Source organism: Liolophura sinensis, chromosome 9, assembly GCF_032854445.1.
Source record: "Liolophura sinensis isolate JHLJ2023 chromosome 9, CUHK_Ljap_v2, whole genome shotgun sequence".
Classification (NCBI taxonomy): domain Eukaryota; kingdom Metazoa; phylum Mollusca; class Polyplacophora; order Chitonida; family Chitonidae; genus Liolophura; species Liolophura sinensis.
In genome coordinates this window covers 36,642,736-36,658,621 of record NC_088303.1, presented here as the reverse complement: position 1 = coordinate 36,658,621, position 15,886 = coordinate 36,642,736, and the positions used below count along the sequence as shown (strand labels likewise).

Sequence of the window (15,886 nt, the reverse complement as noted above, 5' to 3'; positions counted from 1 at the left end):
TGCAGTGTCAGACTGATTGGTATCAAGGCACTGAGCGTGTCGTACATTTCATGTGCAGTGTCAGACTGATTGGTATCAAGGCTCTGAGCATGTCGTACATTTCATGTGCAGTGTCAGACTGATTGGTATCAAGGCACTGAACGTGTCGTACATTTCATATGCAGTGTCAGACTGATTGGTATCAAGGCTCTGAGCATGTCGTCATTTCATGTGCAGTGTCAGATTGATTGGTATCAATCTATTGTTATCTATGGTATCACCTAAAATTGGGCCTTTTTCAAGTGACACATTTTGTTAATTACGATTCTGACAACTTTTCCAGCAACTACTCTCACTACAACCTTAAGACCATTTCTGTAGTTTCTGGTAAAAAGTCTGCTTGGCAACATAGGCTCACTCACCTTTATAGGCCTGGGGATGTTAGGTCGCGTGTGTCGAAGAATCATCATGCCCAGGATAGACATGCCCACTGACAGCCACTGAACAAAGCTCATGTAGTTGATCAGAGCATAGATGTCATTGGATATCAGGTAAAGCAGAGATATCACACCCTGTAACAAACAATTCAGATATCACACCCTGTAACAAACAATTCAGATATCGCACCCTGTACCAAACAAACAATTCAGATATCACAACTTAGATCAAACATTTCACATATCACATCCTGTAGCAACCAACAATTCAGATATCACAACTTACACCAAATATTTCAGATATCATGTCCTGTACCAACCAATTCAGTGATATAACAGACCATAACAAATTATTGAACAAAATCACTCCCTACAACAAATTACACATCCTGTAATAGACAATACAGATATCACATTGTGTCACAAACTATCCAGAGATATCGCAGAGTGTAACAAACAATTCAGACATATCACAGTCTAACAAACAAAGTCACACTTTGAGACAAACAAATCAGTGGTCTAACACCCAGTAACGAACAATTCAGACATATCACAGTCTAACATACAAATTCACACCTTGTGACAAACAAATCCGTGGACTAACACCCTGTAACGAACAATTCAGACATATCACAGTCTAACAAACAAAGTCACACTTTGTCACAAACAAATCCGTGGACTAACACCCAGTAACGAACAATTCAGACATATCACAGTCTAACAAACAAAGTCACACTTTGTGACAAACAAATCAGTGGTCTTACACCCAGTAACAAACCATTCAGACATATCACAGTCTAACAAACAAAGTCACACTTTGTGACAAACAAATCCGTGGTCTAACACCCAGTAACAAACAATTCAGACATATCACAGTCTAACAAACAAAGTCACACTTTGTGACAAACAAATCCGTGGTCTAACACCCAGTAACAAACAATTCAGACATATCACAGTCTAACAAACAAAGTCACATTTTGTGACAAACAAATCTGTGGTCTAACACCTAGTAACGAACAATTCAGACATATCGCAGTCTAACAAAGTCACACCTTGTGACAAAGAAATCAGTGGTCTAACACCCAGTAACAAACAATTCAGACATATCACAGTCTAACAAAAAAAGTCCCACCTTGTGACAAACAAATCAGTGGTCTAACACCTAGTAACAAACGGATTCAGACATATCACAGTCTAACAAAAAAAGTCAGACCTTGTGACAAAGAAATCAGTGGTCTAACACCCAGTAACAAACCATTCAGACATATCACAGTCTAACAAAGTCACACCTTGTGACAAACAAATCATTGGTCTAACACCCAGTAACAAACCATTCAGACATATCACAGTCTAACAAACAAAGTCCCACCTTGTGACAAACAAATCAGTGGTCTAACACCTAGTAACAAACGGATTCAGCAACAGCATTCCACTGATAGATTATTTAAAGTCTCTAACTGTTTGATTCAATTTCATTTATTTGTTTGTTTAGTGTTTCATTCCATACTCAAGTGTATTTCATTTAGACGATGGCCAGGGGCCAGTTTCATTGAAGCTCACTAAGCTAAGAAAGCCCCTAACTATCATGACAACATATGTTGTAGAGATATTAAGTGCACTTAGCTAAGGGCTACTTAACACTAAGTATGCTTCATAAAACCGGCCCCAGCATTAACTGCATAGAGGCTGGGGAGGGGGGCCCACGACCATCCGCTGGTTTGTTTGATTAAAGTTTCATGTCAGTATTGCCAGATGTTACTTGCCTGAATAATGGCAATCAGTTTTATGGGTAAAATGAAATAGGGTATAGTTCTTAATCCTCTACGCTGTTACAATGTATTAATTTCTAGTAAAAAATATCATAAAGATGAGCTGGGAAACAAATGCTTGATGTCAATATAATGAGGTTGGGGTCCTCATTCTGGGCATTTGACAGGTTGCCACTGTAGCAACATTTAGGGAATGACCTGATTTTTCAGCTGCAAAGCACACAAATATGCATCTCAATTATTTTATCATAGAGACAAAACATATTCTGTCCCTCGAGGAAAAGCTGTCATGAATGAGCCTGACCTATTACAAACAAAACCAATATCCTAATTCACTAGAAACACAAAGACACAACTTTAGAAGAAGAAAAAAAAAAAGTATGACTGAAAAGCCACTCAAAATAACAAATGATTCCCGACGTACTGTGAACAATATGGCTGGCATTGGCGTGAACCGTTTCCTCTGAATCATGGCAAAGAAATCTGGTAGATGACCTTCTCTAGCACCAACATAAAATAGCCTGAAATAAAAAGATAAAGGCTATATGATTTGAAATCAAAAGAATACACATTTAAAAGGTAAATGAAATTATTACTGTATTATCTTCATATATGTAATTTCAGAATCTGAACTTATGTGCTAGCTTTTGTCCAAAAGTAAAGCATGTCATTTTTCCTTTCTTAGCATAAGCTCTATGATCTGATTTTATCAACCAAATGTTTTGAAAGCAAGATTTGGGTAGAGTAAATTTAGGGAACTTCTGATGTTCAAGTATCTTTGAATAGATTGTATATTATATCACTGGGAAAAACATCATGAAAACTGAAGTTCTCTGCTGCTGTCCAGAGCAAGAGAGTGCCCCTGTCCAAATATGTACAACAGCTCTGGGCTTGAATTTCTTAATATGTACAAACATCAGTTCATAGTAAAAGTTGTTGATTATGAAAAAAAAAAAGGGTGCTTAAACCTACGTTTAAATTTTCCACTGCTCGGTAGATTTCAGAGTGTCCAAGAGTGTCCGAAGTTCCCAGACCTTACCTGAATTATCAATCTTACCTGCCAGATGTGAAGAGCATACCATTCACGCCTCCAAAAGTGGAGAGTGCCACAAAGACTGGGATGATCCATGCCATAACACCAAATACTTTATCACCAAAAGTCTACAAAAGATAGTCAATCAGAATTAGTAAGTAAAATGTGGAACATGAATACAGAGTGTAAGCAGAACCTACAACTTCAATGTTACTTTTATCATAAAGTTATCGAAGTTATTCCAACACCAACCAGAATAGCAGCTAGAGAACCAGTTAAGATCAACATTATAAGTGATGCCTTACATAAAGTTGTATGACGGTAGTTAACAGGCATGTTAGAATGCCAGACTTACAACAGCAACTGCGTTGGATTCCATCATCTCTCGAGGAGACACCAGAGAGAAGTATGCCACATTAGCCATGACGTAGACAAGGGTCACCAGTGGTACCGATATGTAGATAGCACGAGGTAGGTTTCTGAACAAGATTAGCAGAAAATTTGACACACATATATAATCATGCATTCATGGTCTCCCCAACCTCCAGTTTTGCAAGTACAAAGTATGGAGCATGGAATCATTGGGGAGTTATCCCCCTTGATCCACATGACAAAAAGGCAAATTTTACTACAGACATTCATGTTTATTTGTGAATAATCATTACAAGGGATTATTAATCCCCACATGACCTCAAAATATGATCTCATGTTAAAAACACATGCATGTTTCTGCTAAAAGAGTTACAGAAAAACAGTTTCAGAATCATCTCTCCTTTATTAACAAGCCACACTTGTCTCTCTTTTTGAAAGCATAAACCATTAAGAACTTAGATTTGATAGCAAGGCTACCAAAGAGCTCACCTGTAGGAAAGACATAAATGTAAAACTTCAATAATTAATTTGCTCACAGAGCATCAGCAATGGAACATCTCCCTTGGGTTACTGTGCTCTACCTGCACGCAAACCTTAAGTTCAATAAATGCAGTACTCTTTGAGATATCACCCCTAACATTTTGTTTAACACTGATTTTAATACAAAATATACTATGTCAGGAATGCAGTAATTTATGGTATTTTATTAATATGTAAACACGAAATCAATGATGGGATATCCCCCTCGTGGTATTGTGCTCTACATATGTGCAAACCCTGAGCTCAATTCATGCAGTACTTTGTGAAATACCACAATACATTGTGTTTAACATTTCTTTCCTTTATTGGATGCCGACTCTCATGGTACGCCATAAGCTACAATACTAAAGAAAACCAGGAAAAAAAACGCCATGAAAAATGTGCACAAAAGTTTAAACAAGCTTGAGACTTGCACAATGGTTAGGCAAGAATTTGAACTTAGTATCAGTTTTGTGTCTATCTAGAAACAAATGATCCTCAAGAATTTTACAAACTTGTTCAGAATTTCTTTTTTAACAAACACTGTACAAAGCGTGCACACTTTGATCAATGCAAAAGTGCCTGCAGAACTTACTTAAATGGATCCTTCATTTCCTCTGTTACAAAATTAAGGAAATTCCTGCAAGTGAAAATAATGTAACAATTAAAACATGAATGCATTATCTCCCTTTGATTAACCAATATTCAAAACAAATGGATATATTATGAAGATTTATCTCTGATAACATACATTCACAATTCAGGAAGAGAGACAGTATCAAATATATTAGAACTGCAATGTCCAGTAAAACAGGCCTTTCTACGTGTTCGTGATGGGCTTACAATGTAATTTTGATTGATTTATTTATTTATTTGATTGGTGTTTTATGCCGTACTCAAGAATATTTCACTTATACGACAGCGACCAGCATTATGGTGGGTAGAAACCGGGCAGAGCCCGGGGGGAAACCCACCACCACCCACAGGTTGCTAGCAGACTTGTAATTTTGAATTTCAGGGCTAAATTCAGCATCATACAATTCAAATCGAGTTCAAATGAAAATTCAGACCATTTTCCGCACTCAACTATGAACGAGTTCAATACACAATGTGCAAGTTTCAAATTTTTCGCCATTTCCAGGCACTAAATTCACATTTTCTTGGCTAATTGCAGTAGACTGAATAACTATTCTACAGTCATACCTGCTTAAAGCCATGTAAAATTACTTTATTAGTTACAATGCACTGCTTCAGACAAATTCAAACATCCTGAAAAACAGCTTTCTTTAAGAGAATGTAAGGTTACTATTTGCACAGTTTTTAAAATCCTTACAAAGACAAGCAGAAAAGAAATATCACTTGTCAATAAAACACAGGACTAGGGCCCTGTTTTGAAGGTCAATCAGGTTGATTCTGTTTCTAGACTAACACACTGTATGTGTCCTGGCTTTCAAAGACCTGGGAAAGTTACTTCCAATTTCCAGGCTGTTCAAAGCTTGAAGACTGTAATGAGTGTCAGCAAGTCCTAAATACATGTATATGCAAACAGTTCAGAAATGTGAGCAAGTCCTAAAAACATGCACTTACCACCGGGTATATGCAAACAGTCCAGAAATGTCAACAAGTCCTAAAAACATGCACTTACCACCCGGTATATGCAAACAGTCCAGAAACGTCAACAAGTCCTAAATACATGCACTTATCACCCAGTATATGCAAACAGTCCAGAAATGCCAGCAAGTCCTAAATACATGCACTTACCACCCGGTATATGCAAACAATCCAGAAATGTCAACAAGTCCTAAAAACATGCACTTACCACCCGGTATATGCAAACAGTCCAGAAATGCCAGCAAGTCCTAAATACATGCACTTATCACCCGGTATATGCAAACAGTCCAGAAACATCAGAAAATCCTAAATGCATGTACTTACCACCCAGCATATGCAAACAGTCCAGAATAAAGTGAGATGGACACACTCCCCACCGATAATTCATTCACAGGATCCTCAAAGGCATTCTCAAAGTGCTCGATTTCTCCTGAAAGAACAGTTGTGAAAATAGTTATGAAAATGACAATGAATCAAGGCAACATCAATTTCTATCAACGTCCACATTAACTATCAGTGAAGAAAACATATGAACAATAACAGGTCAATGTAACTATTTGTGTATTTTTCAAGCACTCTGCTAAAGAATATTTAATTTCTCAATATGATTAGTCCTTCCTACTTTTAATTCTTAAAATAATTCATGTCTTAATCACAACTCTTATCCATGGAGACCAGCAATATGCAAAAGTTAATTCTTACACTATCATGGTAAAACTGTGTGCCAAGAATGAAGACTGTGATTCAAAAGGTACAAACTGTTTTATCATGACATTCACAAGTGTTCCCAATTTCCAGACTATAATAATGAATTAAATCTTTATTTAAGAAGAGAAATGAAATTTTTCTTCAACAAATTTCTGTCTAACACAAGAATATAAAGAAGGTGATACTCTTCATCTGATTTTTTATATTCGGCAAATTCCAAACTCACAAAAAATAGTGAGCTACCTCAGTTTATGTATTTATTCATCTGACTGACTGACTGATGTTTAATACCCTGATAAAGAGTGAGTGAGTGAGTGAGTGCTGGAGGTTTAATGTCGTACCTAACAATTTTTTAGACATACTGTATAACAACAAACAAGTTCTTAGAGTGCATATAATGTTCCTCCTTGTTGCAGCACAAATTTCAACTACTCTTTTATTTAGTGCGGCTTCACTGAGACGACTAACCGAAGGCAAGTAAGCCGCCACGCCCAAGCCATTTTACTGACACAGTCGTTGCACTTCCCCTTAATGCTGAATGCCAAGCGAGGAAGCTAAAACTTCCTCTTAGGTGTGACTTGACCCAGGATTGACCCAGGATCTACAGCCCCCGAAGCAGCCCTGCTAAAGAATTTTTTACTTTGAAAATGGAGGTCAGGTTTATGGATAGGTTAAATGCACTGAGTAAGCTGCCAACATATTTATTTATTTACTTATATGATTGGTGTTTTACGCCGTACTCAAGAATATTTCACTTATACGACGGCGGCCAGCATTATGATGCGTGGAAACTGGGCAGAGCCCAGAGGGAACCCACAACCATCCGCAGGTTACTGGCAGACCTTCTCACTTACGGCCAGAGAGGAAGCCAGCATGACATGGACTTGAACTCACAGCGACCGCATTGGTGAGAGGCTCCTGGGTCATCATGCTGCGCTAGCACGCTAACCAACTGAGCCATGGAGGCCCCTCCTACTGACATAAGTCAAACACCTATCAAACATTCACGTATCATTTCAAAGCTTGACCTCTGTTATTAATACCATAATCCACTCCCGGACCCTGTGACTGTTAAAACAATTTGGTCACTTACCTTTTCCAATCATAACCAGGCCTGTGATGATGATTATAATCAAGGCCAAAATCTTGGCTGTGGTGAAGATATCCTGGATGCGAGTGGCAGCTCTAACACTGTAGATGTTCACAAAGGTAAGAATACCTACAACAACACAAAGCATTATTTATTTACTTGACTGATCTTTTATGCCGTACAATGTATAACATCAGGTAGCATTATGGTGCGAGGAAACTGGACAGAGCCCTCGGAGACCCACGACTATTCACGGGTTGGTGGCAGACCTTCCCAGATGACTGCTGAGAAAGCCAGCATGAACTGGACTTGAACTCTCAGCGACCACATTGGTGAGAGGCTTCTGGATCCTGGAGCGTCTGTCAAATCTCTGACAAACCAATGTATGTTGATTTATGTGATAGGGTTTGAGTGTTTCTGTTAAAATATTTCATCAATGTTTCAACATTTTCTTATCCATTTTATCTCCTAAAAAAATCACTGAGAAAAAGAGTCGGAGGGAGGTTTTTTTTTAAGGTGGAGGGAACATAGGATGGAAATATGTTTCAGAGGAAAATACAATGATGGCTAAATCTATGTCATGAACACTAATATATGTAAACATTTAATTAGAAATCCATGGACAGTATTCATGGTGCATCCCAATATTTTTTACGAGATCAATTTCTTTAAAAAATTGTATTGGAACGCATGCTCGTTAGCAGACACGAGATAAGGCGATGGAAAAAACACTTTAGGTGACGCAAGTTTTATGTTTTACAGGTAAGCCGTCACTAAAATGTCAACAAAATGGAATGAAAATAACATGCAAATCTACCTTTATATTTTGTCTCTATCTTGTCTGTTTTCATGATTTTCGCGTTTTTTAAAGCTTTGCAATCATGTAAACATGAAACTTAAATGTAAAAAAAATTCACACTGATAAAAGATTCACCCTGTCTGTAAAACAATCTTTACAACTGGTAGACTTAGTTAAAATAGGAGAGAAATACAAGTATATGATGTGAAATCCCCGTGATAGCGTTCCACCTCGCGGCAGCCAGAGAGGCCTTGTATGAGGAGCATAAATCACTCCATCAGTAAATATCTTTCAATAAATACAAAATACTACCAAATATCTGGAAGTTATTCTCTACTCAAATCTACAAAAGCAGGAGCCTAAAATGGTACTGGATTCACGTCTTCAATATGGACATTCCTTGTGAAAATGCTCACTGTAAGGGGGAATAACTCTGATAGGCAGAAAAACACAAAACACCAAAAGACATTGTCGCATGCATATACGCATATCTGCATGAAAATCTAGCAGTAACTGCGAATCAACAGCTTTCATCTGCTCCATCATCATGTACATCTAACCATACAGACAATAAGACCAGACTTTGCATGTGACACATGTACAGCAAACTAAGTAGAACAAAACAGGCCATCAGCTAAGGAGTATGTTTCAAGATTTTCTGTTCACTCCTGTTCAATCAAAGGCATGTTTTCAAGGTTTCACAGGTTTTAATTCAATTTATCTGTCTGCCTACCCAGTGTTTCCATTAACTTTGATCACGTTTTCTTTCAGGGGCAACATATAACAAGTAGCAGCCTGTATATGGTTAGAGGTTCCTCAGGCTGTGTGTGGGCCAACACCAGGCCAACCAGTGACGTTCCCTTGATCTACCATCTCACTGCGGAGTTCCAAGCCAGGCAGCGACAAGTGCCATGTTCAAAGTCTTAGGTATGACCCGACATAGGTTTGATCTCTTGACTTTGAACTGGATACTGTAACAGTTAGTCCACTAAAGTCATCCGTCATATGCATGTTTTTTGTAAGAAAATCAGCTTCTTGTAATGGATTTATTTCAGTTACAAAATACAACTTTCACCACGTCCAGATGGAACAGTTGTAATAATAGCAGGTAAAGGCCTATAGTGTCCATATGATGTCTCTCGTTGCAAGGTCACACGGATACCACAAAATATCTTTCATTTATAGACGCAGATTTCATGACGAAGCAAAAATGTAAATTAAGGAGTTCAATTTGTCATCCTATTTTGATTGATTTGATTTATTTATTTATTTTATTGGTGTTTTACGCCGTACTCAAGAATATTTCACTTATACGATGACGGCCAGCATTATGGTGCGTGGAAACCGGGCACAGCCCAGGGGAAACCCATGACCATCCGCAGGCTGCTGACAGTCCAGGCCGGAGAAGAAGCCATCATCCTGTTTTGAACCAAATGTGTAGATGGAGTCTTTTTCCTGTTGACGTCTCTTCAAGAGAGAAGGACTGATCTTTATTTATGACCTTGATCTGAGAAACCTGAATAAATCAATACCAATGCTGTATGAGCAGAACTTGCTATACAGTTAGCCATTAAATTTTGAGACACACCGAATATTCAAGCTGGGTTGAAGTGATATTGAATTTCTGCTCATCAGAACCACAGGTTACTTTTGTTTTTATTACAACACGACAGAAAATGATAAATGACATCGGTTATTACTATATAGAACAAGCCTGTTTCTGGCTCTCCAATACTGGCACAGAATAACATCAGTAGTTAATTATATTACACTGTAATCTGGTAATGTGTAAAATGCAGAGAGTATTTGTATCAGGACATTATAAGACCTTTTTTGACAATATTGATACTGTGCTGTTTTGAACTAATTATACCTGTAAACATGAACTCATAAAAGTCAAATACATTTATTGCAAAATGGTGCTGGTATGTGGACAACGACCTGGTATGTACACGGCCTACTTGTATCTCTTAAAGGGGCCAATTAAAGCAAGGCACTGACTGCAAAGCTGCTGTTTGAAAGATGATATATCTAGATATGTACATGTATGTTTCTTAAGCGATATTTTTAGGCGTCATAAGCAGCTTTAACTGTCTGTCGGTTAGTCATAGTTTTGCCACCCTATCTTTTAACATGGGCCATTCTCTATATGAGCTGCCCTAGTGCAAGAAAACATTAAATTTCTGCACAGCTAGTACAAATCTGCACTTGTGCTGAATTTTGTTAGAATGCATGTGATAAAACCTTAACCCTGTCACATCCACTCTTATCTCAGCATAATATAACAGACCACATGCGGTCATCACGCAACTAAAATAAAACTACAGCCATACACTATTGTGTAAAGATCACGGAAATAAATTCCCTCGTGGTCAGAAGTTTGAGTCATGGGGGTGGGGATAGAGTAGGGTAGAGGAAAATCAAGACAATGTGTCAAACTGTGTCAACTGACCATAACAACACCTGACACAGTTTTGTATTTAAACCATTAATTAGGTATACATTTCACTACATGCTATTGTAAAAGGCTCAGCTGTAGCTGTCATTTAACTGTCTGTCAACATCCCCGAACGCCCCCACACAATGTCACAAGGTCTATTTTAACACCACTTGTGGATCTGGTAACTAGGTTGTTTTCTGAACAGGCCTATCCTGTAAATTATATGTATAACTTGCTATCCAAGAATAGCCCTCGTAATGGCATATAAAAAATAGTCCCCAATCTGAGGCACATGTGATCTTAAACCCCACCAGAGCTCCTTGCTTTGCCCTATAATGGGAGATTTCCAACATCCACCAGTGTCAAGACAAGTATCGATCAATAGATTGCCAATCAAAATTCACATCACCAAGCCCCCTCTGAACTCCCATGCAATTTTTGCCAGTCAATCTCGACTGCCGAACAGATGGGGCAATTACAGCTTCGCTTTGCACTTTGACAGCAGCCTGTCTGTCCCAGGCATTACGAAGTTTGCTATCTTGTTTGGAGGCGCTGAATTGTGATCATGGATTGGATTACAAGCACTGCCTTTGTAGAGACTCACCACAAGCTGACCTCTAATTCAGCATGTCCACTCAATTTCGCAAATAACAGCATAAAATCAATGTTTGCACAATGCTTTATAGCCCTAGATGACATTGAGAGTACGGCATTTTTAACAGCATAGCATATGTAATTTTGAAAAATGAATGTCAATTGGTTTACAATGAATGAAAAGTTCACTACAAAAGAATTAACGTAGATTTGGCAGCAAGGCTACCAAACACCTTGCCTGTAGGAGACACAGGAATGCAAATCTTCAGCTCATCACAGGAAGTACTAATTGCATGAAAATGGTAATTTACAGTAATTAACACACATACATAGCATCAGCAACAGAATATTCCGCGCATGTTATTGTGCTCTACATGTGTGCAAAACCCCAGTTCAAAACATGCAGTACTTTTTAGGCACCACCCCCAACATTTTGTTCAACATTTCTTTCCCTGCTGTTGCTCTCCGTATGATATAAGCTTCTGTACAGCCGAGCTAAAAATGTAAAAATAACAAAAACTAGTGACAGCTTTAACGCCATATCTAGCCAGAATAAATACATAGTTGTTAGACCATATTTTGAGAAAGCGCTACGAATAAATTTTATTCACTCAGATAAGAAATCTCTTGCTCATGCATCTCAGACTTGAATCATGAATATACATGTAAGTCAGAAAGACTACAAGAAACCAGTTCCTTTTACAAAACTTAAAAAAAAAACCTATAGAATTTTACCTCCGTAAAATTAAACATTTTGTACAATTTTCAGTAGGAACACATGGACAAATCAGAAAGCGATGCTGATCGGTACCAAGAACGCCAGGTGTCAGGGTTGAGGGTGCAGGCTGATAAGGTAAGTGGCTATAACATATTGATCAACATCTGTACAATTAATTTCCATCAGCAAGTGAGTAAGTGCAGGGCAAATGTATTTATATATCTGAAGGTTACATTGTACCAAATGGTAAATACCCATAGGGGGGTGGAAATGGTGATGACATCTTTTGTACCCCTGGTGAAAATTGGGGCTGGGTCAGTATGGGGTAATTACTTTAACTAACACTGTGTTAATGCTACCATTATCTTTTCCTTCGAATTGGGCTACAAAATACTTCCACAGTTGGCATTCTTGTTCTGTCTTTATTTATCTTGTTTGTATCTGCAGAAGTTCTGCCACAACGTAGATTTGATCTCCAAACTTCATTCATGAGAGGCTGGTCAATGAGCTATTATGTACAATTTATTTAATTTGGCAATCTTGGTCAGACAGACTAATAAACATGGAGTCAATTAAATCTTATCTTTGTCCATAATATAAACCATTTTTCAGCTATCAGAATTTCAAACGTCATTAAAAAGCTTGCTGTGAATGAAAAAAGGTTACCAAATGGGGGCGACGTAGACTAGTACATGTACCAGTAGAAACAGTCAATTTTACAGAACAGACGACTTCTGTATGCCCTACTCTCAGCCACAAATAAAATTAGTACATTTCCTGCAATCACTTTATGTCCTAAAATTTTACAATAAAGCTCTTCTGGGCGGCAGAATTAACGTGACATGGACAGTTTTTTAATTTTTAAATCAAGTTTATTATTAATTATATCTCAGGTATGAAGATATAATAACACAAAGTATTTTGAAATGTGACAACAGGTTAAGCTTTATTTGCTTTGGCGTTCTTATTTTGTGTTGATGTCCCTGTGAAGCAAAGCGGACTCTATTTATTTATTCTATTGTTTTCCAGTGCATTTCTCTTCAAGTTTTTACTTTTACAATACAGCACTCAGCTTTATGAGTAGAGGAATCCAGAGTGCTTAGGGTAAACCCTGACCACAGACTCAGAGCACAGTGAGGTTACACTGAGAACTGGTTCTAACATATGCTCACTTATATACATATGTCACTGGGTGTCCAAAATTGATCAAGTATCAACAGCTGGTTGGTTCCCACAGTGAAGGAGAGGTTAGGGGCAGGCAAAAGACTAAATTGCCTTTTTTCACAAGAAATTCATACATGTCTACTTTTACCTTGAATTACAACCACTGAACCTTGTATTGCAGTTCACACACATCTAAGGTCACTGGATATGTAAATAACAAAAGATAACAAAAAATTTACATGTTTTATATAATGCAAATGTTGCAAGACCCAATGCTTTCTCTATTATTATGCCTTTTTCCTTCTCTTGCAAATTTAACCTTTACTTCAGCATTCTGAAGAAATGGCCTTAAGTTATGCTCCATTAATTCATTAATATTATATATATGTATGCAATATATATGAACACAAAATTAAATATTTCAGAATTAAATCAGATCACATATACATAAGAGACCCATGCAATGTTGGGTGGGTGAGACGGACTGGTTGATCACCTGATAGACAAAGCTGATAGTGCCACAATGATAGTGCCCACACACAGGTGTGTGTTCATCTTTAAACAGTTAATCCAACACACCCTGACACTTGATTCACTTTATCAGTGACTGATAAATGCAGTTCTGCTCGACTGACTTATCTAATTACTACTGCTGGGAAAATCAAAGGAGTTCTTAACTTCACTTAGTAGACAAAAAAGCCCTGCTATTACATGGCCACATAAAAAGAGTGAGAAAGGTCACAAGATTCATTTGAAAAAGCCTCTTGTTTGGTGATCTAGCTGTCACTAGCTGTAGTGGATACCACTACAATAATTAATTCCCAGTGTGCCTGGGGGAACGAAAATTTTGGGGTATATTTGACATTAAGAAATATGTTAGTGGATACATATACCTGGCCAAGGGTCTTAACAAGTGAACAGAACTTCAGCACTGGTTTAATTTAGGGTAAAAACACCGTGGACAGGAAAAAAAATCACACCCTATTTCCTCAACCTTTTCGCATATGAAGAGCAACTTTCATTGCAATGTATGTACATTTTTGGTTTGATTTTTGTGAGATTGGCCAATTTTAGGGCTTCACAAAACATATACTTTCATCAGTCTACACAGAATAATGCCTTCACAATAGCTTGAAGTAAAACATCTTGCAAACTTGTGAAAAGGTTAAAGAATTGCAGCAACGGTATTTCAGTTATTCTGACACTTTTTACTGGGCTTCTGTCAGATGGATAGTTTCTAGCATTCCTCTACCATATCCAATAGCCATAACAGCAAACAGACAGCAATTTGACAAGGTCAGCACAAATTTGTTTCAGTAACCATGTAGAATGTTTTCCTTTTTAATTGCTCAAACACAGATAAAACACATTTCAGAGAAAATTCGAGTTGTTGTATTCTGGCCTGTCCTGCTGATAACAAAAACAACAAGTGGCATTTGTCCAATAATGTCGGAAATATGTGGAAGTATGTCTGAAAATTGCAGTCATTGAAGCTTGCTTTATGAGGAGTATAGAAGTGTGGCCGAAATACCAATTCTTGAAACTTGCACCATGAGGAGTACAGAAGCGTGGAGAATGAATCCACTACTACATATGATCATCACATGCATGAGTGAGCAAGCCGATCAAACAAGTTCCAGTCATAACTGGTCCTAACACATGCTCACTTACGTACATGTGACTGGGTACAAATCAGATGTCAGTCTAACTTAACAGCTGGTTTGTTCCCAGAGGGAGATGTTATAGCTAAGGCAGATGCAATTTTACAATTAAACCTATTATACTCAATGTACCCATATCCTAGTGGTTTAGTCATCTGAGCCAGCGACGCCCCGGGGACTGACAATAAGGCATCATGTGACAATAAGACATCACGTGACAATAAGGCATCAAGTAGCAATATCACACGTCCAAACAAATGATACTTAGCTATCATTTTGCATGTGGGAATGAAACTACTCAGTCATTGGTCATGCGCATGTACACAATTCCAAACCAGAGTTTTATTGCCAGATTCCTGCATTGTTTAAAGAGAACAGTGAAAGATCACAATTAGAAACTTTAACATTGTATGCAGACTATCAGCCTTTATAGGCTTTTTGACAACTGGACATCAATATGTACAGCTAATGTAACCAGTACTGTTATGTAACCTATCACATGGTCTGCCGTCAGCATGGAAGATGCTGGAAAAATGCTCATGGGGCAATTGGCCTTTATGCAAATAAAGACATGGTATATACTATAGCCTACAGGAGATTTTCAGCAAAAAATATATCAGCACAAACCCAATTAAATTTTAGCTATTATTCCAGAGTAGCTCAAAATAATATCTTTCTCGTCTCGTCTCAGTCTAGTCTCTATGTGTGTTACGGTTCAAAATTTATCACAAATTTCCCACAATTTAAAATAAAGCAGTTCACATAATAGTTTTTTTGTCGAACTTTAGAATCATTTTAAAACTATGCAGACTCTGAAAGCCAATAATCTGAGCCAATAATTGATTTCATTAGTAAAAATCATTTTTTGCAAAAATCTCTGGTACAGTCTCTTAAATAATTCATGTGTTTATATACATCATACTGCCTCATAGGAAAAAAACGGTAATGGTTCGGTGAAAAGTGCAGGGGTGGCAGAGATTGTTTATTTCGCC

At 37.7% G+C, this 15,886-nt stretch overlaps 1 protein-coding gene across 1 annotated transcript in view; it reads right to left on the bottom strand.

The window, feature by feature from the left end:
- Window positions 1-15,886, bottom strand: part of LOC135475174 (large neutral amino acids transporter small subunit 1-like) — a 43,300-nt gene that overhangs the window by 3,423 nt on the left and 23,991 nt on the right. The window contains exons 4-10 of the mRNA XM_064754962.1: window positions 7,522-7,647; window positions 6,045-6,150; window positions 4,705-4,749; window positions 3,574-3,697; window positions 3,243-3,346; window positions 2,610-2,706; window positions 402-551 (exon numbers count right to left, since the gene is read on the bottom strand). Of these exons, the coding sequence (XP_064611032.1) occupies window positions 402-551; window positions 2,610-2,706; window positions 3,243-3,346; window positions 3,574-3,697; window positions 4,705-4,749; window positions 6,045-6,150; window positions 7,522-7,647 (752 nt within the window). The remainder of the gene's footprint in view (window positions 1-401; window positions 552-2,609; window positions 2,707-3,242; window positions 3,347-3,573; window positions 3,698-4,704; window positions 4,750-6,044; window positions 6,151-7,521; window positions 7,648-15,886) is intronic.